Here is a 25,917-nt window from a genome sequence, read left to right as displayed (position 1 = left end):
CCGTAGGGTGTTGTTTCCCTACAGAGGATTGAGCTGGTATAGGTATTAGTGATTTACTTACTTGTGTTGGCTCGTTGCTAAGTGTATCTTCTCGAGATCAAGTAGTAGTATAGGGGCACTAATAGTATTTGCACGCAGACGGGCTATGCAAGGTACGGTAGACGGAAGGATTGCATCGGCGCGCCTCACTCCTAAGAACACTGTTGCCTCTGGACCTGAGAGACTGTGATTTATCATGAGGAAGGCGAGAGATACGACGTGTAGAATGGGAAGACGTGCGCAGGCAGGGAGGCACTCGAGGTATGTGTTGAGCGCGGGGCATTCACCGATCGCTCTAGATAGAAGACAAAAAGGAGAAAGGCATGCAACTTCTTACGGTGAGAAGTATGCGGGTTTAGTCTGGAGATCTTTAGAAGCTCAGGACGTCCAATTTCCTCGAGGCAGAAGACTTCTGTCTGCAAAAGAGCGAGACAGACAGGAAAGCACACGACGGATATCCGAACAGTGTCAGGGGAACGTAGCCGTAATGAGATGATGCCGAGTAGAAGAAAGCAGTGGCTGTGCCGCTTGCTGCTCGACAACCGGCAGCTCTACTTTAAATTCCCTACCCCTAAGAACGGCTGCAGCACCGGCTTCGTCTTGGCAAAGTTACAGCGCACAACTCTTTCAGCAGGGAAACTGCAGCGAGCGAGAGACCTCCGTTCTCGGGCCGCTTGGATTCCCGGGAACACGCCGGAAGATAGCTTGCTCGCGTCCTTCCAGTAGGGGCGGAGCTGCGTTCGAGTCTCTGCGGACGATGGGTTTTGCAGACCGTTGAACCAAATTGTGAACTACATGGCGTCGGTAATCGCAGTGTAGTTCACTTGAAGAATGACAGTTTTTCTGTTTCTCTTCGCCTTCGTGTCTCCCCTGTCGGGGGCCGAGGAGTCGGTACGCTAACGTGTGGACTGAATCTCAACGCATTCGAACGGCGCAACAAGTCCGCCGTCTTCTTGCGGCCATGGTGTATGCTACAGGAGTGACGCATCGAAGAGCTTGGCAGCTATAGAGGTCTTGCGGCAGCCGCCGCTGCTTCTGGTTGATGAGCCCAACTCCAACAGTTAGCCGGCGAATAACAAACGAGTCGGGGCCTGTCACGGACAGCAGAATGGCAAAGAGAGATGTCAAACAATCGGCAAACATTCCGTCTCGTGTTCCTTGCCAAGATGCCGCAAAGGTGCTAAAGACTCTTGAGAATGCCACCCGCTACCTGAACATCCGAGTACCTGTACCAGATTAAGTAGCACGCGGTAGGAAGGGTGTACTTACATTTTGAAGGTGTACTAAGCGCATAACTTCACAAGTATACATCATTTTCAGGCTACTGGATCACGGTCATAATACAGGGGCTATCAGCCATTCATTGTTTCAGAGTTATGTGCAAACATATTCGTATGCACCGATGGTCGTACATAAGTACATCACACAGGTGTGTCTGCACGCACGAGCCGCAAATAAAAACTCTAGTACGTGTAACGCTTGGCATAGTCGCTCAGCAGAGTAGAGGAGAGGCAAATACTCGACAGCGGTGGAACGCGGCTTCGGTGAAAGCGGCCATCAACGACAGGAGGTCTGTAAACATATTTCTATGGACGGCTAGCTATCTGACAGCCCAGGAGACTTGCTGTTCTTCTTCCTTTGCTCGATGTAGGCTTGCTTCTCAAACGGAGGCATCGTGTGGTTCGACTCTTCGTACGTTAGAAGATCGACAGGAGAACTATTCATACTTCTGGAGATGAAGGCAACACGGTCTGGTATTCTTTCGCCGCTGTAGCGGATGAGAATAAGATAGCTGTCGGCTGTCTACCACGTGCTTTGTTAAGGACACCGGCATATAAGCCGGTACGGTAGAAAAAAGAAAATGGCGCTGACCGCATGATGTTACTAAGAGAGTCCGACGCTGTCCGGGGATGCTTGGCTCTTCAAGTTTTGACGACAAAATCAGTAAGGTGTTATTCACGTCGAAGAGATTTCGTGAAGGCAGACAAGACGGTCTTGGATCATTCAAAGTAAAATGCTTCTCGCGTTTTGTTTTCTTGGTCTATAGACAGATAGATTGACAATGACAGATCGCCAGGACAATCTCCCAGTGTAGACAGACGGTTAGATCTTCCCATGAGCTCCGAGCTTGTGAAAGAAGAGGAAGAGAAATCCAGTTTCGCAGCATTGCGTCGGTTCAATAAGCAGTAAAGGCACGTAAACGTAAGGTCTTCAAGATGTGTGTATTGTGTCTATCTATCTTGTGACGTCCTCCGTTTCAAGGCAGTTTTCCGAAGTTTCTTTACGGGAATGTTCCCGTTCCACTTTAGGAAGGAAACGTGTGTGAATGTTTCAGGCGGACGGATCTTTTGCTTGCTCTTGCTTTGCTTAGCACCATCCGAAGTTCCGACGTCAGCTTTGGCACGAGGGACGGCAAGCCTGGGGCGCGTATACACTCACTTTCGTTCTGGTGTCTCGTTGGTCAGCTGGAGGTGACAGCGACATCTCAGTGATCACCGTAGAAGGCCTTCATGACTCTTCTTCGTACAACTGTCTGTCCATCTTCCTTGCTAGCCACGCAACATTCCGGACGACAAAACGACAGCTCAAGTCGTCTTGCTTCAGTACCACCTCCCATCGCTCAGCTTTCCTTTTCCAAGGCGGCCCTGCCTGTCTCTCACCATATCGCCTTTCCCCAGGTGTACCTGCAGCTGAGTGAAGGACCAATCACCGCGTACTGTGTAGTAAACCTCGGCACTTTCGGTTGTTTCGGATAACCGGATCCTTTTCCACTTTCGCGTTCCGCGTCCACTTGGGAGGCATCACAGATGTCTTTCTGCATGTCTCGCGACTCTTGCTAATAGAAACACTGGAGACATCGTGTGGTCCGTGACCAAAAAGTCGGGTGTATGTGCAGTTTTCGCCTCGTCCTTACTCTGTCATTGTTCTCCCTTCAAAGAACCAGAACAATTTCCTTTTCCTGTTCTCTGAGACCAGTTTTCTTGGCGTCTCTCCAGTTCCTTTCTTCTGCTCTGTGGGCTGGGCCCGGTCAGCGGTCAGCCTCCCTCCACAGAAAGGACACATCGTAGAAGACGAGGATTTCACTACTTTGTTCTCAGCGTGCCTCCGCCCCGCTGAGCTTTCCTCTGTCTTATCGATCACCTGTCTCTTTCCTGTCTCTCTCTCTGTCTCCAAGTTTTGTTGAGTGCTTCATAAGGAGAACCCGCGAAGAGACCGCTGACCCAAGCAAAGCAAGACAGCGCTTTGATGACGACGCTAAAAAGCAAGAGAGCTAGTTTACAGAACGCCTGGTAGCGAAAGGGATCCCGTCCTTCCTCTTGGTTTCCTCTCTGTGTTTGTAGTAAAAATGCAACCTAGTGACGTTTGTAAAGCCTTCTTTCTCAAGAACGCACTTTCTGTCTTACATATTCTCATCATGTCTTGGAAGCAGTGAGAGGGAAAATAGCGAACGCAACGCCTCTCAGGTCGAGTCGGCTTGTCTCTCGTTGGTCCTGTGGACCTTGATCTTCTGTCATATAATACAAGCTGGCAAGTACCAGGCATTCCAGGAGAGCTCCCAAGCAGGGTGGGCTGTCGCCATAGAAACGAGAAGAGGAAAGACGGTCCGTTGTTTCTTTAGCAGGGAGTAAACCATCCTTTCTCCTGGGTCGAAGAAAGGATGACTTCACCTTCTGAAAAACTTCTCCCCACTCGTCCTGCGCCTCTCTTTGCTAAAGTCTCGCGAGAGACTGAGAAGAATGAAATCGAGGGTATTCCGCAGAGAGAGGAAGGAAAGAGTGAAGAAAGAGAAGGCTGTAAGAATCAAGGGAGAGGGGGAGTCCCTCATGACAATGGCGAAGAAGACCTCACTAAAAAGAAAGAACGACTAGACCGAGAAGATGAAGAGACGAAAGTTCTATTAGCCTCGACAACAGGGCCTAATCCAAACTCTTTTATAGCAGGGAAGATCCAAATTTTAGATCGTGAAAGTCTTGAGAAGATGTCCGATGAGGCTATCATTCAACGTATTCTCGATCTGCAGACTCTTTTAACAGGTGGGTAGATCCGGTTGCGCTCTCAATTCCACTCACATTCAATACATCACGTATGTACATGCACATCTGTGCATTCACATATGTGTATGCCTACATATAGATGGCTCTGTATTGAGCTTTAGGTTTCCATCTCTTCTCTGTATTCATACATAAGGGTGGGTCTCCATATGAACGGGGGGATAGCGGTATATTTGTCTGTACAGGATGAGAAAAAGTATTCTAAGAGCTTTCCGCTTTCAAACACTTTCCGACCCTTTCCGACGCGCCTGTGTAGACACACGCACGCTCAGTCAGACATGAGTATAGACAGCTGCGTATAGAGGAGACGTTTGTCAAGTGGAAGGTGATTGCGGAAATCTCACACATGTGATGGATCAGTCCTGTGATGGTCGCGGAAGTTTGGCTCTTCGTGAGGTGGGCCGTAAATACAGGTGTTTTTACATTCCTTTGTATTCGCCCGACGGGTACAGTTGTGCGGCGATTCTGTTGGTGAAGGGCTCCCATAGGTCTTTCATGTTGTACACGTGGTCAAACCGCTTTTCAGAGAAGTCCAACTGCTCCTAGTAGTCGTGTGCTTCTACTGAGTGTCCTCTCTTCCAGCGTCATCTCTGAACGTGCACTCTCTTGGTTATGCATGCATACATACATACAACGCCAGGAGGTGTGTGTTCAACCACAGGGTATTCGCCTTTTCTCTCGAAGTCCCACCTTAGTATCTACGCTTTCGTAGCTCTGCGTACGTAGATTCGTGCCCCTCAAGATATACCTCTCAGCAATAGAAACACTATCAAGCCATTGAGATATCAGTCTACTCTCAACGCATAGACAGTCTCTTTCTTATCCCTGATGTGCTTATTGCCGCCGTACTGACAGTTTTGTATAGGATGGTGGAAGGACCAGGTACTGTCCGTGTGGGTTGTGGGTGGTAGCAGCCTTTAGACTGCTCGGTGTGGTTACTTGAAGTTTTCAATAGATTCTTCGGATATAACAGCGGTCTGTGAGGATAGGTGCTCACGGTGCGCTCGTTTTCTTGCGTGTATTGTTACCTTCTGTGCAGATCTAACGTATCAGGTGGAAGCTGCGAGGTCTTCAAACTGTTCTCTACAAAGAGAAAACGACGATCTCCGCGAAACTCTCACGTCTTTACGAGCCCAAACTGAAGAAGCTAAGAGAAACCGAGCATATGCCAATAATAGCAGTAGTACCGCCAGTACGGACTCGGCTTCTCGTTTTAGTAACAGTGCAGCCGACGGTAATGTGAATAAGGCAAGTAACAATCTAACAGACGTCTGCCTCGTGAGTGAGGCGGTGGGGGGGGGGCAGTCTCGAGATCACCCAAGTATTCCGCCTGGTAACATCTCAACTCATTCAAATGGGGGAAATCCCTCCTTAGCTGAGATGAATAGTATGAGAGACCGTAGTAAAATCAGTTCAAAAGGGGGTGGAGGAGCCTCGATTGCTGTGAAAGCTTTCGCGGCTGCTGAGGGCATTTGACAAAGCCAACGGGAGAACCAGACTAGACAGACGCGGCAGGTCTATCTCCATGAAAAAGAGAAGCACAGAGGACGGAGAGAGAGTAAGAAGGTGACTACTGCCTTCCCCTAGCAGACCCCAGAAAAATAAAAGTCTTCTTGAAAAAGGAAGTTTGGGTTGAAAGAATACTTGAGTCCGGAAAGCAGGCGAGGTGATTCTCGAAGCGAAAGCACCGATTCGTGTTCTGGAAAGGACAAAAAGTGGCGTCAGAACAGAAGGCTCGCTCTAGGCGGAGGAGACGTGTAGAACTGAAATCAAAGGAACACGGAGCGGAGCAAAGCAGCTTGTAGCTACTCCTTTGAAAACGGGTACACTCGGAATTGCATGGATATTCGTCGCGAAGGGAGGACTGTACCGCCAGAGCAAAGAGAAGACAAGGCCGGGGATAACTGCGATATCTTCACAAGACGAACAGAGATTTCACCATTTTCTCTCCGTTTCGCATAGGCGCAATGAAAAATCTAGTCCTAGGCAGCCGAGCGACGTGTGACCACTGCAGACGTAACCCTATGTGCGTGAATAGTGCTTGTTATTGTTGGGACGTAGTTTATCCTGGCTTTGCTTCGAGGCTTGCCTTGCGGATACCTCCCCGACAAGAATGTAGATTTGACTAGCAGAGCAACGCTATAGCGCCCTCTCTTATGCTGTTCGTATAAAAAATTCTCCGTCGCCAACTGTTGGCGTCGACGATTGTTGATCCGTGGACCAGAAGAGGTACACCTCATAGTCTACTCCGTTTCAAACTGAGGTGCCAGCTGCGCCATGGTAGCCGCTGACACCTGAGCAAGAAGAGCAAAGAGGAACCTGCAGAGAGGAGCAGCGTAGAGCTCTAGTATTGTGAGTCCAGCGCAGCAGAGGTGTACGTAGTCACGTTGACGAGAACACCCTACAGGGCGACGTGCCAGGTTTCTCAAGCATTCTGATACGCAGAAAACGCGGACAGTTATTCCCCACACGTCACACTAGACCTTCTTAGTGGTATTCACAGGGAAATTTCGTCAGCAGTTGGCGTGGACAGAGGCGTGTTACATCTCGGTAAAACGCGGGGTCGCTGGATCAGGAAAGCGCCCTCCCGGCACGCAGGAAGTATCATCTTCCGACACGCCGGGAATCGTGCTGCACACCGAACCGACCCTCTGAAAATGCTGTTGTCTGCAAACACTCCGTCCAGCAAGGAGCAAGCATGTCCCAGTCACCAGTACCGCTCGCTCACACTAGCTGTTCGTGGACACCCAGGCATTTCACTAAGCTTGTCAAGCAGACGTGGTACTTGGAGCTCTTTCCGAACCGCATCTACAGGGTTTAGGGTCCTTGTCTGGCTGACGCCGAGAGAGAAAAAACGTTTTCCGGTGAACATGTGTGCCTCTTGTCTCCGCGGGTGATCTACTCTCAGACGCGTTTGAATCGGTATCCAGTCGAGCTCTCTTCATGACTCAACAGCGAAACCGCTGCGCAACATCGTGGTGTCTGGGCGACTTAGCGACGTCAAACTGACCCAAGGTTCGCAGTGTGCAGTTCAACCATGCATTCGCCTACAGCTGCTTCTTATGGGTATCACTTGGTGCTTCCAGTCGAAGGCATTAAGTGTACAACGTGCTGTGCACTCCTTCCCACTTCAACCACCCTGCGATGCCTTATCAACTCCCTATGGGCGGTCAAAGTTTCTAAAGGCCTGTTTGCCTGGCACGTCTCTCGCGTCTCCCGTGATGCTGTCTGTATGCCGGAACCCCGCACGACGGGCAGCAAAACTTCCACGCCGGAGACCTCTTCTTCCTTCGCTCCTCCATAAAAAGACCGCATATTCCCCCACAGCGCCGGGCGGAACGCGGGGCGAGTCTTGTTTGACTTCTTTAGGTGACAGGTTTGTCTCCAACAACATAGATATCAGAAACTGGTTAAGGAAGAGGGTAGCGCACCAAGCACTTCAGAGGGAAAGCGTAACAATGCAGAGAAATTATGCGGTTTGTGCCTCACCAAGCTGCTTGCGCAGACGGGCAACCGTAGACCGGACCGTGGCTGCCGCAGCAGTCTGCAGTGTCCAGGCTCCTCCAGTCATTACCTTTGAGCAACCCCGGCACTTCCAAATGCCAACTGCCTGGCGCTTTGTTGCCATCTGCGAAAAACAACGAAGAGCAACGGTGGAGCCCCTACCGTTGGTTTATGTGACCTTGATGCAAAGAAAATTGTGCCCCGGAGGTGAGACACACCACTCCCCACAAAGCGAGAAGATGGCAGCGCCAGGTGTCTAGAGCCCCGTACTCAAGGAGTCCATCTGCACAGCTTCTTGGATGAGACAACACACCTACCGCTGAAAGCATCCAAAACGTATGCACGTGGACCACGCGCTTCGGGTAGCTACACGCTGCTGAAGAGGAATACGGGGTCTTAGATTCGACATACCTTGCCACAGAACGGGCACGAGTATTTCGCGTGCTGCTGGAGCTCGACCTTCTTCACTTGCTTCCTCAGCGACGCACCGTAACGCGTGCCGTACTTCCCGACAACGCCGACCTGGAAGCAAGGTTGCACAGAATCGCTTAGCAGTCACTGTGAGGGCAACTCCCCAAACTCCAGAACTCCGCGCCCATCCCACACCGCGAGAGCATCGGACACATCACCTCATGCAGCATCACCGTGTCTCTTTCCCCAGAATGCACGCTACTCCTTGTCCTTTGAGTCAAGTCAGGGCAGCCACGGGTTTGTACTCGTCTCGCGAGCACACAGATTGCACACTCTCCGGTTCACAGAGAGAAACCTGCGGCTTCCAGAGAGGACCAATCTCTTTCGCATCCCGTTGGAACGCCGGGCCCCCAAAGGCAACGCTGAGACTGGACCAGACGCTCTTGGAGAATGCTGAAGACTCGGCAACAGATCCGTCCTGCGGACTGCTCCACCCATGTCAGCTAGGAGAAAGAAGGCGGCTGCGCCCACCACTGATGACTGCGCAGTCAATTCACTTCGTGGACCTACATAGAAACTAGCTCGTATGTTGATGGAACCGAAACGGCATTCGACTTGACGTTAGCCCGGACACTCTTCGAGTGCGGAACCTTAGGAGTAGCGTGGTGGCGCGGCAACTTTAAGGATGAGGGGCGCCGTCCATTCCAACGCCATGGCCGAAAGAGGCCTGCAGTTTGCTTCTAAACTTCGCGTAAGAAATGACACACTACCCTCAGAACGGCGGTGAAACGCCCGGAACGCTCGGAGTACCTTGACTTTTTCCTAGGGAAAGAGTCATGGATGTGAAGTAAACTAGGGCAGACACGTCACGAAGTCGGAAAGTTGAAAAGAAACGGATACTTTCAGTTCACTATTTTCGCTCTCGCATGTCCCTCACTTCCCACACTTCTCCGATTTGCGGCTCCGGGGACCGCTTACCTTCTTAGTACGCTTCGCCATTATACCATGCAGGAAGAAAACGTACCACAGGAGGCGGTGCTTTCTCGCGGCAACGCAAACAAAGAAACAAAGCCCCAGTCACCTTGCTTTGTTGGTGGAAACGTCAAGGCATATCCGCATCGTAGACGCTAAGGGCTAATGCGGCCAGGGGGGGTTATGAATGTGGCCGGCATGCCACCACCTGCAAACCTTCTTGGTATGCGGTGGGAAGCACCATTTTAGTCGCGGAGTCTCGATGGTACTGAGATCTCAGCTGGGACCCCTGCCGCAGGAGCCCCGTCTCCAGATAAGAAGATACTAAAAGATATCCATATCCTCCTCATTCCGAATGCTCGCCTACCACTATTCCGTCTCTAAAAAACAGCATACCGCCGTGATTGGCGCCGTGATCGTCTCAAGTAGCAAACCTCGTTGGTGAGCTGAAAACCACGTGTCCTCTACGCTCATGCGCATTACTCTGGGGTTAGTTAGAATACACCACAGAAGTGCGAGAACAAACCGCTGCCGAACCTTACATTTGACAGTAACTTGGGATTAGCAGAGGAAGGAATGTTCCGGGTTTCTCCGAATATAAGGCTAGCGGCCCGGAGGCGCATCGCTTGTTTTTGGGGAGGCCCCAAAAGAATGACTGGTGGGCCACTGCCATGAGAATCTTTCCCATTGAAAGCACCTTACTTTCTTGTTAGCGTGTTATTTTCTCTACAAATCACTTCAAGGTAATTTTCGATTGCCACAGGACAAAGCAACTGGTGAGCAATCCGTCTCAAGACTGCAAGTGGCTCTGCTGCTCACTACTGGTCAGTCACTTAGTACTTGTGTTTGTAGTCCGCGTGCGCGCGGGAAACTTCCCGGCCAGGTTCTCGCGCGTCTGGTTGCCGATGGTGGTCTTCCCAGATGCGCAACCTCTCCGCCTGAAGAGTTCTTAGCCTCCTCTCAGTTCACGTTAGTGCGAGGATCTTCGTGGTGCGTCGAAAGTTTTCCATGCGTTGCAAAGAATCCCACTTTTCTCTTTCTATTTAAAACGTATTTGCTTCGTTGTGTTGCAAAATGGACGGAGCTGGGAAGGTCGGCGGGAAAGTCGGAGGAAAGGTTGGCGGGAAGGTAGGAGGTATGGGTAAGGGAGGAAAGGGAAAAAGTGGAAGCGGAAAAGGAAAGAAAGCACCTCTTTCTCGGGCTGCCCGCGCCGGCCTTCAATTCCCTGTTGGTCGCGTCCATCGAATGTTGAAGAGCCGCATCAGCTCCGAAGGTAACTGCTTTTTTCATTCCAGCGGAGAATATCTTGGGTGCAATCCCGTGTGGTCAGAAGTCACACTGTTTTCTTTTTTGTTTTATGTCTTCTCGTCCTTTGAATCCACATGACAAGTGGCCGTGTTCACAGCATACTGCTGTTTATTGATTCCGCACGCCAGACTTGCATCTGTTTTGCAGACGCCATTGCTAGTCAGTATTTGGGCTCTGGCAACGTCATTCGCTGGTGCATTCAGGCTCGTGCCTCGTTTCTCTTATAACGAGGAGAGCATCTTTCATTCAGAGAAACATAGGTGGACGGGCTCACGTGGCACTTATCTTTCTGACAGCTGCAGGAGCACATCTGCAATTATCTCTCCTGCATGCTGGTGTGCCGGGTTTTTCGAGGTGTTTAGGGCATCGCCTCACGCTGTTCTAGCGTGGTTCACCTATGGTGCTTCTGACGAAAGAGTTGTAGCAGCTTGTTTGCTATGAATCATCTACTCCCCCTGAATATCAGTAGCAGAAGAGGCTCAGCTCTCATCCTGAGCTCGCTTTCTTATAACGACGCATGCTTTTTCTTTGGGCTCTGTGGTTGTTCCTTCGCCACTCACTATTCTTTTGGAGTTTCGCGTCACTTTCAGCTTCGGTCAAGGGGCAGAGCCGTTATTACATTTTGGTATACTGGTGCGTGTCCAGCTCAACTCGGCTGAGTGTGCCGGCTGATACAGTTCGCTTGTGTAGCAAACGTGGCGGTCTTCTATTGGTTCATGCGTTCAGGACGGGTCGGTTCGACTGCAGCTGTGTACGCCTCGGCTATCCTGGAGTATTTGACTGCAGAGGTTCTTGAGTTGGCAGGGAATGCGAGCAAGGACTTGAAAGTGAAGAGAATTACACCTCGTCATCTTCAGCTTGCCATCAGAGGTGAGTGTACACTTTGGTAAAGAACCACAGTCGTTGTAACGAGACTGTTGCGGTTTTATCCGCGATACTTCTCTCGTATGCACGACATGAAATGTGTAGGCAGGGAACTCACCGTCGCCTACTGCATATCGAAATGTAAACTGGGTGTGCGAGCATGGCCTATGACTTTTTTTTTTCTTTCGCCTCTCATGATTCCAAGGTAACGGCAACGAAGAGTACTTTCTCTACTGTTGCACGGGTGGATGCCATATGTTCGGAGCGCAGAGAACGTCTAGTACAGCGGAGGAATCATGTGTAAACGACAGTATTTTCGCTGGTGGTTATGTGTGTGTTTTGTTCTCGCAGGTGATGAAGAGCTCGACACGCTGATCAAGGCAACAATTGCCGGAGGTGGCGTCATCCCGCATATTCACAAGTCACTGATGACTAAAGGCCCGGCTCCCCAGCCGATGAAGAAAGCCAAGAAATGAGTTGACAAACGAACATAGCAGCCCATGTCGAATATTTCCTGGTTCATGAGTAGTAGTGCTTCAATAAACAAAGTTTCACGGTTTTGGCACCGCCTATGGTACAACCTGGGGCAGATAGCTGGTGTTCGTTCTTTGCCGTAGAGTAAGACGATGGATGATGTATCGACGCTGGTGCGTACAGCTGGTAGGCGGGATCTACTTTTCCCTGGATCAAGTGGCCTCTGTCAAGCGTAGCGGCTGGTATACACAGCGTCTCTGGACAACATGGGGAGCGTGTGTCTGGATGCGTCCTGTTTCTCGCGTATTGTATTTTGCCTAGCATGTTGATGGGCGGTCAAAGCAAAGAAAAAAATCAACTTAGGGGCTCTCGACAGATCTTCACGCGGATCCCCGTTTTTTTCTCGGGCTTTGTTTCTCGCGCTTGGAAACGTGTTGTTTTTTATCCATCCGATCCAACTATTGAACCCAACCAAGCGGGAATGATCGTGTTTTTGTCACTACGAACGGCTTCCTTTCGAGACCGCTTTCTGTGTTTCTGGGTCGCTCGGACTCAGCGAGTGGGCGAGTACTGCCGGAGTGGAAGATGGAACGGCGCGTGTAGAGAGGACAATGACGTCTTAGGATTCAGGGACACCTGGTAGTGACCGAACCAATGATACACGGCTATTTTACAAGGCGTGAACGGACTACGCGGGTGCAGCGGATTGTCTGCACTTAGGACGGCGGATTGGCTGCAGCGTACTCAGGAGGTGGGATGCCGTTGGCCACTACCACTGAGAAAGTTGACAATAGTAGAACAGGCGGAAGATGATCTCACTGCAGGCACGAGTGTGGCAAGTCTGTACCTTTCATGATGAGAGATAAAGGTGTACGCATGGCCTCTTCGGTATTCGAGGGCCGTCTCGGTACATGCGAGAGTGCAGGCGTGACGACGAATCATCCAAGCAGGGAATCCAGAGCACTCAATTTCGGTTGCACAGTTTCTGTCTGTTAGGATCGGCCGGCAGAGAACATTGCAGATTATCAGCTGTACAACTGGGATTCCATCTTAGGCAATGCTTTTGTTTTCTACCGGAGTCTTCTCTCCCGACTCCTCTGTGGTTGCGTGCCATCACCTTACAGCCTTGTCAGCAGAGTGGTCACCAATGGCAACCAAGCTGTCTATTCCATAGTGGGAAGAAGTCATGAGAGTCTTACCAGTCGGGACACAGATTGGACAACAACGCTCCGCTCTCGCTAGCGCCAGCGCAAAAAACAAACAGAAGAAAGACGCGTGTCGTGAGCTGGCTACCGCCTAGCCATCGGAAGGCTCGCGTGCCCGTCGGTAGTCCGGACATCAGGATTTTATCGCTTGTTCAGCCGGGAAGACAGTGTTACGTTTGCCGCTGTGGGAGGTCTTCTTGCATCTTTCTCAGCCATGGGAGTTTCGGCTACAACCCTCACATCTCAGTTGAAAACACGGCTGTTCGTGTCGACGTTTCCAGGACTCGAGTCTGAATGTTCTTGGCTAGCAGTGGGAGCGGCAGCCGGCGAGCTGGCCCGCATTCTGTATAAAGGAGTGTTTGCATTTGCGTGCTGGAAATACATTTGCCTGTCACTATGTCTCCAGTGTTGTGGGCCTTTGCCGGAATATGCGTGTGGCTGCTTTCATGTATCGCTGCGGCCGTCCCTCTGCTGTCTCCCTCATCCGCCGAGTCCGTCCCCGACGAGTCGGCCGCTGGCTCGGCTGCTGCCTTCCTACCTTACCTGAGTCCTTCTGTTCCGTCGAACTATCCAGGTCATGTTCGTCTTTCTCTCCGAGGCCCCGGAGGGCTTTTCTCTCTGAATACCGGACCGGGTGCCGCTCTCAGGAAAAGGACCTCACACCTGGGTGCTGTCAACCGTGCGGCTGCTGAGGGGGCCCAGAACGTACCTGAAAACGCCTCACAGGCCAGAGGCAGTCGCAGAAAACTCAGGCCCCTGTTTTTTTCGCCGAAGCCAGCAACCTTAGAAGCCGCACTAGGGTCAGCCGCACGAGCTGCCGTCCCCAGTTTCATTGACAATGAGCCTCAGGCCGAGGAAGCCAGCAGTCTGGGGGTATTACCAGCAACCGGCGGCTCATCCGCACATGACAATGTTGACAAGAACAAGGCGGCTGGGGCTGCTGTCTCCCCTGTTGGGCCAACCCCACACGCCGAGCCGGCTCGACCTGCTGAGCAGACTTCAGCTGCTGCGCAGTCTCCACCTGTTGATCTTCCAGGATCTGGTGGTATTAGACAGGAGCAGCCAGCACAAGAGAGTTTCAAGGAAGCCGTCGAAGACCCGAAGACGGCACATCGCTTACTCGATAAATTCATGTACCATCTGAGGGATGTAATGGCACTGCGAGCAGAGCAGATCAGAAGGAACGCAGGAGATCTGACGTTTCAATTTCAGCAGGCCGCCTTTGCTACCAACATGAGGAAGGTGTGCGACAAGTTACGGCCGCGGTACGTAGAGCCCGCTTCACCTGTCTTGTCGTGGATGAGCCGGGTTTTTCACCGTTTGGGAGGTGCGTTCAAGAAAAGGGAGGCTGTTGTGAGAGCGAAGATTCTCCGGTGGATGAAAGCGGAGGATAGAGGAGTTGACAAGAAGGAGCCGTCGAAGGCGTATAAGTTTCTGAAAAAGCTGGCAAAGCGGGCATGGAAACAGACTGTGAGGATGGCGACTCATATAGTTGCTCAGATTATGCGGATGCTGCCTCTTATTTGCACCATCCTCAACGTTGCCTTCTTGGGGCTAGCAATATCCAGTGTCGTAGTGGCACCTACACCCTTTGCGATCGTGGGTCTTGTCGCTCTAGTGCTCAACATCATGTCGTGGGCATTCTCGACGGGCTCTTCAATTCACGGTGTGGCCGTCACCCGCGTCATCGCCAGTGGCTCTCAGGATCAGCAGATTCAACTATTTGGCCTTCTGTGGGCTGATCTGAAAGCTGAAGAAGAAAGTGCAGATATTGCACAGGTACCAGGTGGCGAACCCTCGAGGAAGGACGAGAAACCGCGTGATGCGGCTGCAGAAGATACCGAGGCCATGAAACTTTCTCAGCAGATCAACAGTGACGACTTAGACTACGAAATCGTGCCGGAGCCCTCAACCGCGGAGAGGCTGCGGGAAATTCGAGCACAGATGCACAAGAATTTACTGGAAAACCACGCTGCAGAGGAGCGGAGAAAATTGAAAGGGGGCATCAAAGAGGCTTGGCGGTCTCGACGCTGGAGAGCAGTTGGCAAGATTCTTGGATCTTCCTTGCGCTTACTCTTGGAATATGCAAACCATGCTGTCCAAGAGGTTCTCTCACTCTTCGGATCCGCCTGGCATTGGGTTGTGGTGAGTTCTCATTATCTTCGGAGTACTCCAGCCGATGCTTCTGCTTGTATTTGCGATCGATTTCGGAAGCAACTTCGTGGTGCAGAGCGACTGCTGCCACTGCTCTTTTTCCTGCCTGTACGCTCCACGATTTGAATTGCATCTGGTAATTTCGTGAAAGGAGAGCATGAGCACTTGAGACCGGAGCGATCCTCCTAAGGCCCGGCGGACGTACTGGGTCCCTATCCTGAGTCTGCTTTTGTTTGCATTACAGGACCAGGCTCTGCGGAAGTCAGTTCGACAGCTTCGTATGTTCAAGCTCTTTGGCCGGGTCTCTCTCTTCGGCGAAAAGCTATACGGTTTTTTACAGTGGCTGATGCTCAAGGCACGGTACTACCTGGAGTATACCGAGACAATACGAGACCTAGCAACGTTTGTTGCTCAACATGCGCCTACGGCGACACTGGTGTTCCAGGGCGGGTTAGGAGTCACTCCAGCTGGCGTTAGCTTTCTCGCCTTGTTTTTGTGGAAAATCTCAAAACCACTGTGGAAGTTCTATTTGACTGAAGCCGCACTCAAAACTGCAGACATAACAGAGAAAGCGGCAACAGAATTTATGGATTCGCAGACGGATTTTCACAACTTTCTGCTCGGTACCAGGGCCATCCTCGGCGACGGAACGAGGTAAGATTTAAATCTTTCCTTCTTTTCATTTATGCGGAGCGGGCGGGCAAGCCACATGCATTCGACAACATCGAGTTCGCTGCCAGCGTCGCTCGCCGCTCACCGGGGCTTCGTGTTGTTGTTCGTTGTGTTCGGGGTGTGTGCCTCCTGAAGACTTTCCCTCTCTTGGGGATCTGCCCAACAGTGCGTATCACTTGTCAGAAGAGTAGAACTCTACAGCGTTGCCCACAAGCATACGCCTGTCGTCGCACTGAAGGATCGCACTCCGCGCCGACTAACATGAGGTCTGCACTAGCGGTGTCGTGTGTGAACTTTCCTCGCTCATATGTGGACCCGCAGGGTTAGTAACGGTGATACCGAGTGGCAACGTTCGTTTCCTTCCTGTGTGGCCTGGTTGTCTGCAGCGCATTCGCCCCGGCGATCGACCTTCACCTTCCCCAGCACGAGGCGACCGAGCTTATTTTCGTCAGTGACTTTGTATTACTCTTTTGCACTCACTAACCACACAGAGGCTACGTACCGAGCTACAGGAGCGAGCTGTATTCGGTGGTAGTCTGGGTCAGAGTAGCTACGAGCAGCCAAAGAAGGGTTTCTTCACGTACAATCTGTTTACGACGAGCTTGTGTCTGCTTCCAAACTGGCTTCACCGAAGCACAATCACAACCGACAGGACAGATACTGGACAGTTTAATCCACATGTAGTAAAGCCGGGCTGGCCTGGTATCAGTCGGGACATGGTGCGGGTGGAACTGGCATGCCATAAAGAGTGTAACCTCTGCTTAAGGTCTCGAGAGGGAGTTTTATGATTGGGCCGTTGGCCGGCTGCAGGTGACGACTGTGTGCATAGGACTCTTCTTTTCTTTTTTGCGTGATACGGGAATGTATACTCGGTTGTGTCCGGCATGTCTTCTGTACGGCACTGTAGCATAAGACATGAGAATCACAGATGTGTGGAGTCAGGCAAAGATGTGTCCGTTCGGACTCGGGAAAATCCGGGCGGGCTGTAACATCACGTGATGTGGAAACTCAGCTCTTCTTCATGTGTTTTGGTCTTGCTAGCTTCACTTGTAGTCTTTGTTCCAATGCTGAAAACGTATTTCGAGATGCTCTAGAGTTGTGCTAGCCGTGATACCTGCGGGCCGACTGGCGGCTTGGAGTGCCGAATTCTGATGTGCTCTGATTACGTGCGCGCAGCTGATGGTTTACCTCGAGAAATACAGGTTCCCTGAGGGAAAGACCAGGGAAATAGGGATGGTCAAAGAAATGGACCCCATGACTCAGTTTGTTGCATACGAGCGAGTTCGACGGCTTCAACAGATCTTTGAGAAGATTCCGGAGAAGTCACGTAACCAGTTCAAGGAACTATTTGTCGATCTGAAGAGATGGAATATAGGGTCGACTGCTGAATCTTTGCATGAGTTCCTGTTCAATCATATCCAGCACTGCGCACTTCTTTGTAAGCCTTCCTTTCTTTCGCGGCTTCGTTTGCATAATGTGCAGCTCACGGAGCGGTCCCGACATCGGAAGTCGGCGGTATCGAATGATTCTTTCTCCTTTGCGCTGCACGGTTTCAGCCGGGAGGCTCATTGAACCGATTGCTTTCGCGTTGGCCTTACTCGCTTAGCTGGGCCCAGCTCATCGACATTCGTATAGTGGCCTCACTATACTGTGAGCAATGGCGCTCCCGCCGGGCACAGTCTTGTCTGTGGACAAAGTTGGCCCGCGAAGAGGGATTGCTGTGACGCAGCCGGCACTACCGCGGGGCCGACGAGCTAAGAGTCGCTGCGTGTAGCAGGGTCCGCCGCCATGACAGCTATCAATTTCAGTCCTGTGTTGTGGTGGCCGGTTCCGCAGATGGAAGGAAGCAACTCATCGCGGCAATTTCTAACCGCATTAGACTCTTTCAGCCAGAGAAAGGTCGGCTGGAAGACTGGGTCTACTTCAAGCCCTCTGAAATCAGGGGCCTTGCACAGATCGCCACGTTCATTGTAACGCACGACGGTGAGCCGATCACAAGGATGCGAGTCTTTGTCAACTATGCACCATGCCTGGACCCGAGCCACTGAGGAGTACTTGTGTACTAAAGAACTCCAGTAACACACTTCTCCCGTCAGAGGCCGGCGTGATTCTCGGCAGCATCAGGGCTGTGGTGTCAACTTTTCATCCTTGTTAGGGCGACGTTAGTGGTCATTCTGAAATTGTTTCATCCACTCCTCCTTTTCGACTGAGTTGTCCAAGAAAATGACCACAGCTTCTCGGTTGTATGCGTATGCGTCTCAGCCGGCATCCTTTTCAAACCACTTGTACTCAGTCGCCACCTTCAGTCGACGGTCACAGTCGTCAAGAGAAAGTGGATGCCACCAATCCAGCTGGAGTGGCTCAGTCATCACGTTGTCCATGCTGCGCTGACGGTTCTCGAGAAGGAAGTAATATGTGAGTTCTCGACGCCAGCAGTAGGGGACAAGGTGCTGCTTGTTCCTGAGGGCCGGTCTGCCACCAAGGAGCGCAGCTCACACCCGGCGTGTCAACGAAATACGTGACTAGGAAATCCGATGGATGCCGAGAAAAACAGTCTCGTAGTCACCAAGAGAAGACCTAACGCGTAGTGGTGAACAGTCGCTCCGGCGCTTGCTGTTGTCGAGCCAAGACTTCCCGCGCGGCTGCAGGTGGCAAGTGTCTCTCATGCTTGTCTGTTGTGCAGTTAAACTTGATGAACGACACGAGGCCGTCCTCGATCGAACTTCTCTCCGGGTCAACAACCTTCCGTTCAGCCGACACGGCGACACCATAGGCCTTACAGCACTATTGCAAGACGCATTTACCGTTGACGCCACGTCATTCACGATCCCCACTTCCCCATCCTCAAAAAACCGCAGTAAACTTTCTGTACCGCTTTGGCGGCGAGGCGGGAGCGGTCTTGCTGGCCAGGTACTTGAGTGCCCCCGTATTGTGCCTGAAGTGGAGATCAACCACACACTAGAGTACGCGAAGTTGCGCTTCCTCAAGAGCAGCCTTCTCAGCCCGCTTTCAGCTCCTGTGGGTACTGGTGGTTCGGATCCCGGAGCCTCCGGCAGCTCGAAAGAGACTCATCCCCCTGAATCAGCTAGTCCCGATCCCTTCAGCCCCGCTACGGAACCTGTGAAAGCGGGTTCTTCGAACCCCGAAGTCTCTGGCTCCATAAGCACCAGCAGCTCAAAAGAGAGTCATTCTTCTGAGGCAATCAGTTTCGAATGCGCGCAACACGCTACCGCCAAGCTGCTGACCCTACAGGTGCTGTCAACATTCAGGGCTTTTGTCCGGAAAATTATTTTCGGTGTTCCTGCCCATGTGTGCGCTCCCTTTGAACCTCCAGGTGAGAAAGAATTCGTGTCTGTCTCAACGCAGGCTCGGTGTTTGAGAACTTCCGCCAGCGCAGATGCTTCGGAGCTGGTGGCTTGTTTGAGTGTTTACTGCTTGTATTGAGCTGTTGCTTCTTCGAAGGCTACCAGGCAGTATCTGGCCTGATCGATGAAATGGTCAACCAGGGTCTTTCAGAAGACGAGTTCGCGGATGCGTTGCACGAGGGTATACAGCTCTTGGCGGACGAGCATTCTTCACTGGTCATGCCCCTCGCAATAATGCATACGGAAGAGGAGGCATGGTCGAAGCGCCTAGCAAGAAGGTCCGGACAGCCTACTAGGAAAGGTCCGGGGCAGGGGCTGCGGACGAAACCAACGCAAGGGAAATCAGACCCGCAGCACAGTCCGGAGACGCCTTCGTTTTTGTTTCGAACCAGCTCGAAGTCCCCAGTCTCGGAGAGTCTACCAGGATCGCCAACTGCGGGCTCGGGAAGCGTGATTGACAACGGCGACACCAGCGTCAAAGATGAGGTGGACGCCAGGCTGCAATTAGTCGGGCTCGACGTTCCTGCTCAGGAGCGAAAATCGGCCGAGGCTGCACTCGAAGCACTTCGCGCGAGACGTCACTTCATTAACTCTTTGCACAAGCTGAGGAGACTTAACTCCCTTATCAGAGAACAAGGTTAGTGTGAGACCTCGGTGGCATTTAGGTGAGAGGTCATTTTCCGGGTTTGTGATATGCCCCATCGATGGTGAAGAAGGGTTCGCGAAGCTAGAAACCGAGGCGGGGCACACTTAGACGTGAGATACACCAAGGCCAGGAGGAAACACCGGAGAGACGGACATTAGGTATCTCTGGTTCCTTCCGACAGTTGGGGCAGTGGGCTAGCTTGGCATTCACTGTCCCGTCACCGCAGCGAGCGGAATAGCCGGCTTCATCACACCATGATTACTCAAGGGCATACGACTTCGGACACACACGTAGTTGTTTCCCAGCACGAGAAGATACACAGAAGCCTATTTCTGTGCACAGTTCCGGAATTGGAGGTTCGAATGGTCGTTGCCGTACATTGTATTCCCATTGAAAGGCAGTGAGAGACAGAATGTTTCGGACTGTGAGCTATATGCTACTGAGATGCCGTTCAGTAGTTTTGTCACGTCCTACGGTACCGTTCATCAATACACCGCCTTTCTTGTTGCTTGAATGCATGGCCGCACTAGCTCTCTTTGGTGTGCGCATGCGTGCAGCCTTCGCTAATGTCCTGTTTCAGTACGTGTCTGAGGTGCTGCCAGCTACACTCAGGAAAGCGGCCGTCCCGAACACTGATACAAGCCACTTCCAGTTACTTGGTGCGGTAGTAAAGAGCTACACCCGACGTAAGACAGCTCGCGATGTAATTAGTGGAGCGAGCACATCTCTTGTTGGCAAGTTCTCGGAGCGGTCTACCACAGCAAGTTGTTTCTTGTTTTATTTTTAGGGGCGTACAGTTCGAACCCTACTCTTGACACGCCGTGTGTACCATGGCCTTTTGAGCGTTATCTACTCTTTTAGGCCTGTAATTCTGGATGTAGTTCCCAGTGTCCGTCCAAGCATTATGATGGCTGCAATAGAGGGTTGGATCCCTGCACTTTGGTTGAGCTCTGTGTCCAGGTCACCTCAGTTTTGTCCGCGACGAAGGTGGGCTCCGTAGCATCTACGCGCTGGCAGAGATGTATTTAGAATGTCCAACGTGCCGGACTAAGTCTCGGCAAGTGATGGTTTGACCAGATCAGGCAAGAGAAAAGAATTGGTTGGGTGCGCCGGGCGGACCGTGTGCCTCATTCTACATGGTAGTGGGAGTCACTCCTGGAAAAACCCTGGCACCTATATATTTGCACGACTATTGCCTCAGGATATTGTTCTCTCTTGCAGATGAACCGGGCCGCCTCGTAGAGTACATTAGAGAGCGCGTTCGAAGCACGCGCGTCAGTGATCTGTTGGCTTCTGAAGGTGAAGCGGAGGAGAGCGGCACACTGTCAGACGCAGCCGGCCGCGACACAGGTCCGAAAGAGCAAGCCTCGGAGACAACTGACGCTCAGCGCGTTCTTCTTGATGCTGTCATCCATATATTTGCGGAGAAGTTTGGGGCCATCTTGCAAGGAGAGAATCTGGTCGGGCGAGGTAATGTCCCGCTTTAGTCACTTCTCTAAAGCGATGGCACCGAACTCTCTCAAATGTTTCCTCGCTTTGTCGCACACGGGCTTGGCCTCGCAGCTTGCTAGATCATCATACGCACCAGCAGCACAACTGCGCTTGCCGCTCTTCAGAGTCTTATGTATGAGAACATCCAGCTAAACAGGAAGGAGCCCCTGCGAAGGAGCACCACATTACACTAGTACCGGGGCATACGTGAGTCATCATGCTGCTCAACGGCCAACAGGCAAAGAGATACACTTTTTTGCAGCGAACAACAAGGCCACAACACGACCACATTTTTTCGTTGCGGCGGCTTGTGGAGAGTTTCGTGTGTCCGGCTGGGTTTTGCGAAGTCCCTGGGCTGAGTAAATTCGAAAGGCTCTTAGATTCGCGAGCCATTCTTCTGTTCTGACGACACAGTCGCAAGTTGAGTGACTTCAGACTGCATCTAGTTGACTACTGGGTCCCTATAGATACGCTAGCATTGCGTTGCTTCGCGATTTCAGGCGGCTCAGACCAGCCGGCGATCGGAGTTCCCAAGCAGACCGCTGCCGGCACTCTGGCAAGGCATCAGGCACCACTCGAAACTGCGAGGAGGAGTCAAGCAGGGGTGCGAAGGACTGCTACGGCAAAGAGACCAAACCTTGTTCAGCAGCGGCGTAGGTCGAGGGGCACTCGAGGAAAAGAGAGTTTCCCGGGGCCTCACAGAAACAGTGATGTTGCGTACTTGAAATGTCACTCTCACCTTTCGTTGTCTGCCTTTCTGTTGCACGAACTCGCAGTCTCTGTATAGCCGGACATCTACCAGTGGGAGGGCACTTACCACTTCAGCGTGACTGCCGCTAAAGGCTTGGCTGCAGATTATCACGCCAGTGATGCCTAGGCGCTGTCGGGCGACATACATCTTGTCAATTTCCGGAGGGGCTAAGTGTGATTTGTATGTTTCTGTACCTCAGGCAGTCACGCTCGTATAGAAGAATCCGTAAAGTGGCAGCCAAGTAAGGCCAACGGCGGTGCGGGTCTTCAGAGTCAGTTTCTTTGACTGTAGTTCGCGGCCGATCGCTTTTTCGATGCCACCCGCAGCGGCTTTATCCTGGGGCCCGATTCTCTCAAGCAACCAGACTACCTTGCTGTTTGCTGCTGTTCGAGTTCAGGTAGCTTCATGGACCGTTCTTCTTTCAACGTAGTGCGAGACACAGTCTGGAAAACGATAGTCAGTTCTGTGGAAGAGACCGAGACAGTCCTGCAGAACCTGGAAAATGATCTTACGGGATCGGGGTCTTCCCCTACAGAAACTCCTGGGCCCGCGCGCGGTCCCAGTATGTTTCTATATCGCGTTGAGCGGGTTGCAACGCTCCGCGCACACAAAATCCTCGGCCGCTTCATCGATCTGCGGATTCAGCGGGCCGGGAGGATGGCTGCGGAGAGCGGTGCGGAGCACTTTCCGACGCCGTTACTTCATCATCTCGCTGCGTTACGTGACGGCTTGCATTCTGCCCGGAGAGCAATGGAGAGGAACGTTGACAAAATTGCTACGGCTCTTCGTTGGGGTTACTGGCTCCCGGGTACAGTTTTGGCGGCTTCAACAACAGCTCTCTGTAGCTATGCGGGCTGCGCTCTTTGGACTCGTGTGCCCACAATCTGTACAGCGTGGCGAACTCAGGACTGTAGCAGACGTGAAGTTATTTGGTATCTAGGCAGCCCATGCATCTAACCGGGTTGACAGGCACTTGTATGGACACTCTGAGTGCAGTTTCGTTGTCTCGGTCAAGCTGTCAGACATGAGAATTTGGGAATAAGTGCAGGGCAGCGTAGTCGCGCCGTCAACCAAACTGAATCCCGGTTCGACCGTTGTAGCGCCTCAACCTGGGCAAAACCCCGCTGATGGTGTTAGAGGTGTGTATCTCACTCAGAGGTGATGTTGGTGTGCTTTTGCTTTCAGATAATTTCGCTTGCCTGCGCAAAGACCGGAAGTCCGGGATTGTGGACAACTTCGCTGCAGTTTTTGAGAACATTCTAAGAACGAAGGTGTAAGTACCTTCTGAAGTCTCGAAATGACCAGTCAGCTGTGGGTTCTTGGCCTGCGATCTTGATAGGCAGAATTGTTGCCCTCAGGCTCAGCTTTCAGCATCGCTCTCAGGATCCACTGGCACAAGTGGAGCCATAGTGGGGCGACTTGCCCAATTGTGCATTTGGGGGCGGAGTTTGCAGATAGTTGGATTAACTATTGGCTCGTGTTCGGAGCTTCATCGATTTACTGCAGACACAGCGGTGACCCACACATCGGACGCGCCTGGTCTCACCAAAGATTACCTCGGTTGCTGCTCTTAGCTTTCTTGCAAACCACCTCCGTAGGGCTATACTTTCTTGGGTCTAATCGCGTCAAGAGTTTTTCTGGCGCGCGTAGAAACTCATCGCTCCACGTGTCAGATGGCACACGCGGGGGCCGGATATTCTCCCTGCAGATGGGGCCAGTACTCCACCACAAAGAGTCTGTAGTACATTTGCCTGCCCCGTCCAGTAAAAGTGAACTCTCCTTGTTCTTGACAGGGACTTAAGTTAGGCAGAAGGTATGTGTATCGTCGGTGGTGATGCATACCCGGCCCGGCCAGCGGGAGCCCGATGCTTTGCGTACCCTGCTAGATCGAAACTTGAACAAAGAAACCTGATCAAATTTGAATGAGCTGTGTGCTTGTGATTCTTTGTCAGACCATTCCTCAGCGCATTCTGGGGTCGCTTCCGTCGAAAGCTCGGATTCGGCTCGCGGCCAAAACCGCCGCCTGTACGGGCTAAACAACTTGCACTTGATTTATACAAGCGCCTGGAAGGTCTTTTCGACAGCGGGCTAGATGGCATGTACGGAAGTCTGAACCTGAGATATGGCTACAGACCGACGCAAGCCACACAAACAACACAGCCTTCGCCTTCCTCTCGTGCAGATCAACCAGACGGTGCGCAGGGAACGCGGGCTCGTGTTTCTCGCAGTGCATCGTTGAATTCTTTTTTCATAGAAAAGAAGCCGCCTCCAAGCAGAGCGTCCGATGGGACGCGGACTCGCTCGAGCAGTGTTTCTTGAAGGCAAGTTACAGTTCTGTTCCGTCGCCGTGTCAGCTACCCAGAGAACCTGCTGGACAGTTGGTGCTAGACCGAGCCTATCTCGAAGGACAGTCAACAAAAAGAAGAAACAGATATTTGCATCTCTGATGGCACGCGGACTAGCAACCCCCCTGATTCCTAGTAAGGCCGACAGGATGTAGCGCAATGCTCAGAAGCTTCCGTGCTTGTGCAGGCGTTTTTCTACCCCAATACTTTTTGATCCTAAACTTGGAACAGCAGCCAGACCGACAGCCGCCTTGATTTCGATCCGAGGCAACCATGGTTGCTGAGTTGTCTTTTTGTTTTCTCGTAACCGTAACTGCGGAACACTTTCGAGAATTATCAAGACGGCAAGGCACCCTCGGCGCCGCCACCTTGAAGAGCGACAATCTAGTCAGTCACCTGTAGAGGTCGAAGCCGCGAAGACGGCTGGCGGATTGTTAATGAGACACTCAGAGTGCGCATCTCCTGTTCACTTGACTACGCTTTGTGCAAGGGAAGGAGGTGAATGACAGGAGTTTCGGTCACATGTGTCGTTGCGGCCGAGGAGTTTAGTAGAATCTCTCGAAGATAGCAGTCACACTGTAAGGTCAGACAAGATCACGCCATGCTGTCAAGTGAAAAGCCAACCGTTGAAAATGAGCTTCTGCCAGAGCCGGTTACATGACCGCGAAGAAGAAAACACGGGGACCCGAGTAGAACAGATACAGATAGGAGTGAAGAGTGCTTGACTAGCTGACAATGATATCGTGAAGTGGTATGGAGAAAGTCCGGCGCAGAATCGTCGATGGGATCCCTATCACACATGCATCTGCAGTTTTGTTAGCACGAGACGGGCACCAAGACTCTTCGCTAACTCCAGCGATGGCACATAGACCTTTTCCCTGGAGGGGGATGGACGATAGCGAGCAGGTGTTTGTTTCTTGAAGTCTGAGAAGCAAATAAGTTGGCTTTTCAGTGCGGTATCAGCGCTAGAGTTCACAACAGAAACAGAATCTACGAAAGATAAACATAAGCGCAAGGAAGTAAGTGGATTCCTGACTTAGATTTCGGATATGAGCACTACGGATTCAACTGGCGAAAGGATTGCTATTACGGAGGATGAGCAACTTTCGCCACCCAGGTTCACGCCGAAGATTACCGAAGGAACGGAGTGGCTCGGCACCGTATTCGCACGGACTGAACCTGACGGCTGACGGAAAAGATTCAGACTTCTTTCAACGAAAGCAAAGAAAGGTGCGTGTGTAGTGTCGATGATAATGATGGTCACCCCCAAAGACTCGCCAAAGAAGATACCTGACTGGCTCTTCTTCTCCTTGCTGTCTTGCCTTGCCCTTGTTTCCGAATACCGGTTCACGTCTCCAGTTAAAAACGAGATCGTGCTGGTCCTTCCTATCGCCTTATGCCATGACCAGCCTGGATCATCTCTGGCCTGTCCCACTGAACAGAAGATTACGAGAGGTTTTGTCGTTTCGAAAAGCTGATCCCGGTGAGAATAACCAGAAGGAAGCCCAGTTTTCATGAAGGGCGAGAACCGGCAAAGTGCGCGTATCTTTTCACGTCTTCATCTCGTCGGTGTGTTAACCTTCTTCGTATGTAAAGATGTGTCAGCTTTCCAACAAGAAGAGAAAAAAAGTAGCGGGCGGGCTATCATTCGATCTACATTAAAA

General features: G+C 51.8%; 4 protein-coding genes across 4 annotated transcripts; 3 read left to right on the top strand and 1 right to left on the bottom strand.

The window, feature by feature from the left end:
* Window positions 1-1,965: 1,965 nt before the first annotated feature.
* On the top strand, window positions 1,966-6,256 carry CSUI_001095 (uncharacterized protein). The gene is made up of 2 exons (XM_068061301.1): window positions 1,966-4,073; window positions 5,131-6,256. Exons 1-2 carry the CDS (start codon window positions 3,698-3,700, stop codon window positions 5,565-5,567), a joined length of 813 nt encoding a protein of 270 aa, XP_067926720.1. The 5' UTR covers window positions 1,966-3,697; the 3' UTR covers window positions 5,568-6,256.
* Window positions 6,257-7,523: 1,267 nt separating this feature from the next.
* On the bottom strand, window positions 7,524-9,504 carry CSUI_001094 (ribosomal protein rpl37a). Its single transcript, XM_068061300.1, has 3 exons — window positions 8,985-9,504; window positions 8,007-8,117; window positions 7,524-7,719 (listed from the first exon to the last, which is right to left on the bottom strand). Exons 1-3 carry the CDS (start codon window positions 9,003-9,005, stop codon window positions 7,561-7,563), a joined length of 291 nt encoding a protein of 96 aa, XP_067926719.1. The 5' UTR covers window positions 9,006-9,504; the 3' UTR covers window positions 7,524-7,560.
* On the top strand, window positions 9,320-11,947 carry CSUI_001093 (histone h2a). Its single transcript, XM_068061299.1, has 3 exons — window positions 9,320-10,251; window positions 11,013-11,156; window positions 11,502-11,947. Exons 1-3 carry the CDS (start codon window positions 10,053-10,055, stop codon window positions 11,624-11,626), a joined length of 468 nt encoding a protein of 155 aa, XP_067926718.1. The 5' UTR covers window positions 9,320-10,052; the 3' UTR covers window positions 11,627-11,947.
* A 1,290-nt stretch (window positions 11,948-13,237) lies between these two features.
* On the top strand, window positions 13,238-24,427 carry CSUI_001092 (uncharacterized protein; the record flags this gene model as incomplete). Its single annotated transcript, XM_068061298.1, has 15 exons — window positions 13,238-14,974; window positions 15,228-15,637; window positions 16,042-16,102; window positions 16,832-17,093; window positions 17,492-17,638; window positions 17,918-18,070; window positions 18,339-18,989; window positions 19,118-19,657; window positions 20,224-20,352; window positions 20,888-21,136; window positions 21,658-21,810; window positions 22,108-22,149; window positions 22,306-22,716; window positions 23,094-23,181; window positions 23,861-24,427. Coding segments are annotated over 15 exons (5,400 nt in total), but the record flags the coding sequence as incomplete, so codon positions are not given.
* Window positions 24,428-25,917: the final 1,490 nt, after the last annotated feature.

This window comes from Cystoisospora suis, assembly GCF_002600585.1.
Source record: "Cystoisospora suis strain Wien I chromosome Unknown contig_433, whole genome shotgun sequence".
Classification (NCBI taxonomy): Eukaryota; Apicomplexa; class Conoidasida; order Eucoccidiorida; family Sarcocystidae; genus Cystoisospora; species Cystoisospora suis.
The sequence above is the reverse complement of the archived record's forward strand: the minus strand, read 5'-3'. Positions and strand labels throughout refer to the sequence as shown.

Bases quoted from the DNA above. Each gene is read 5' to 3' on its own strand.
- CSUI_001093 (XM_068061299.1), top strand. From the start codon at position 10,053: ATGGACGGAGCTGGGAAGGTCGGCGGGAAAGTCGGAGGAAAGGTTGGC. The intron at 10,252-11,012 runs GTAACTGCTTTT...TCATGCGTTCAG, and splicing joins GAGCCGCATCAGCTCCGAAG to GACGGGTCGGTTCGACTGCA. The intron at 11,157-11,501 runs GTGAGTGTACAC...TTGTTCTCGCAG, and splicing joins TCTTCAGCTTGCCATCAGAG to GTGATGAAGAGCTCGACACG.
- CSUI_001094 (XM_068061300.1), bottom strand. From the start codon at position 9,005: ATGGCGAAGCGTACTAAGAAG. The intron at 8,118-8,984 runs GTAAGCGGTCCC...CCTTGCTTCCAG, and splicing joins TGGCGAAGCGTACTAAGAAG to GTCGGCGTTGTCGGGAAGTA. The intron at 7,720-8,006 runs GTATGTCGAATC...TGTTTTTCGCAG, and splicing joins CGTGCCCGTTCTGTGGCAAG to ATGGCAACAAAGCGCCAGGC.
- CSUI_001095 (XM_068061301.1), top strand. From the start codon at position 3,698: ATGACTTCACCTTCTGAAAAACTTCTCCCCACTCGTCCTGCGCCTCTC. The intron at 4,074-5,130 runs GTGGGTAGATCC...CCTTCTGTGCAG, and splicing joins TCTGCAGACTCTTTTAACAG to ATCTAACGTATCAGGTGGAA.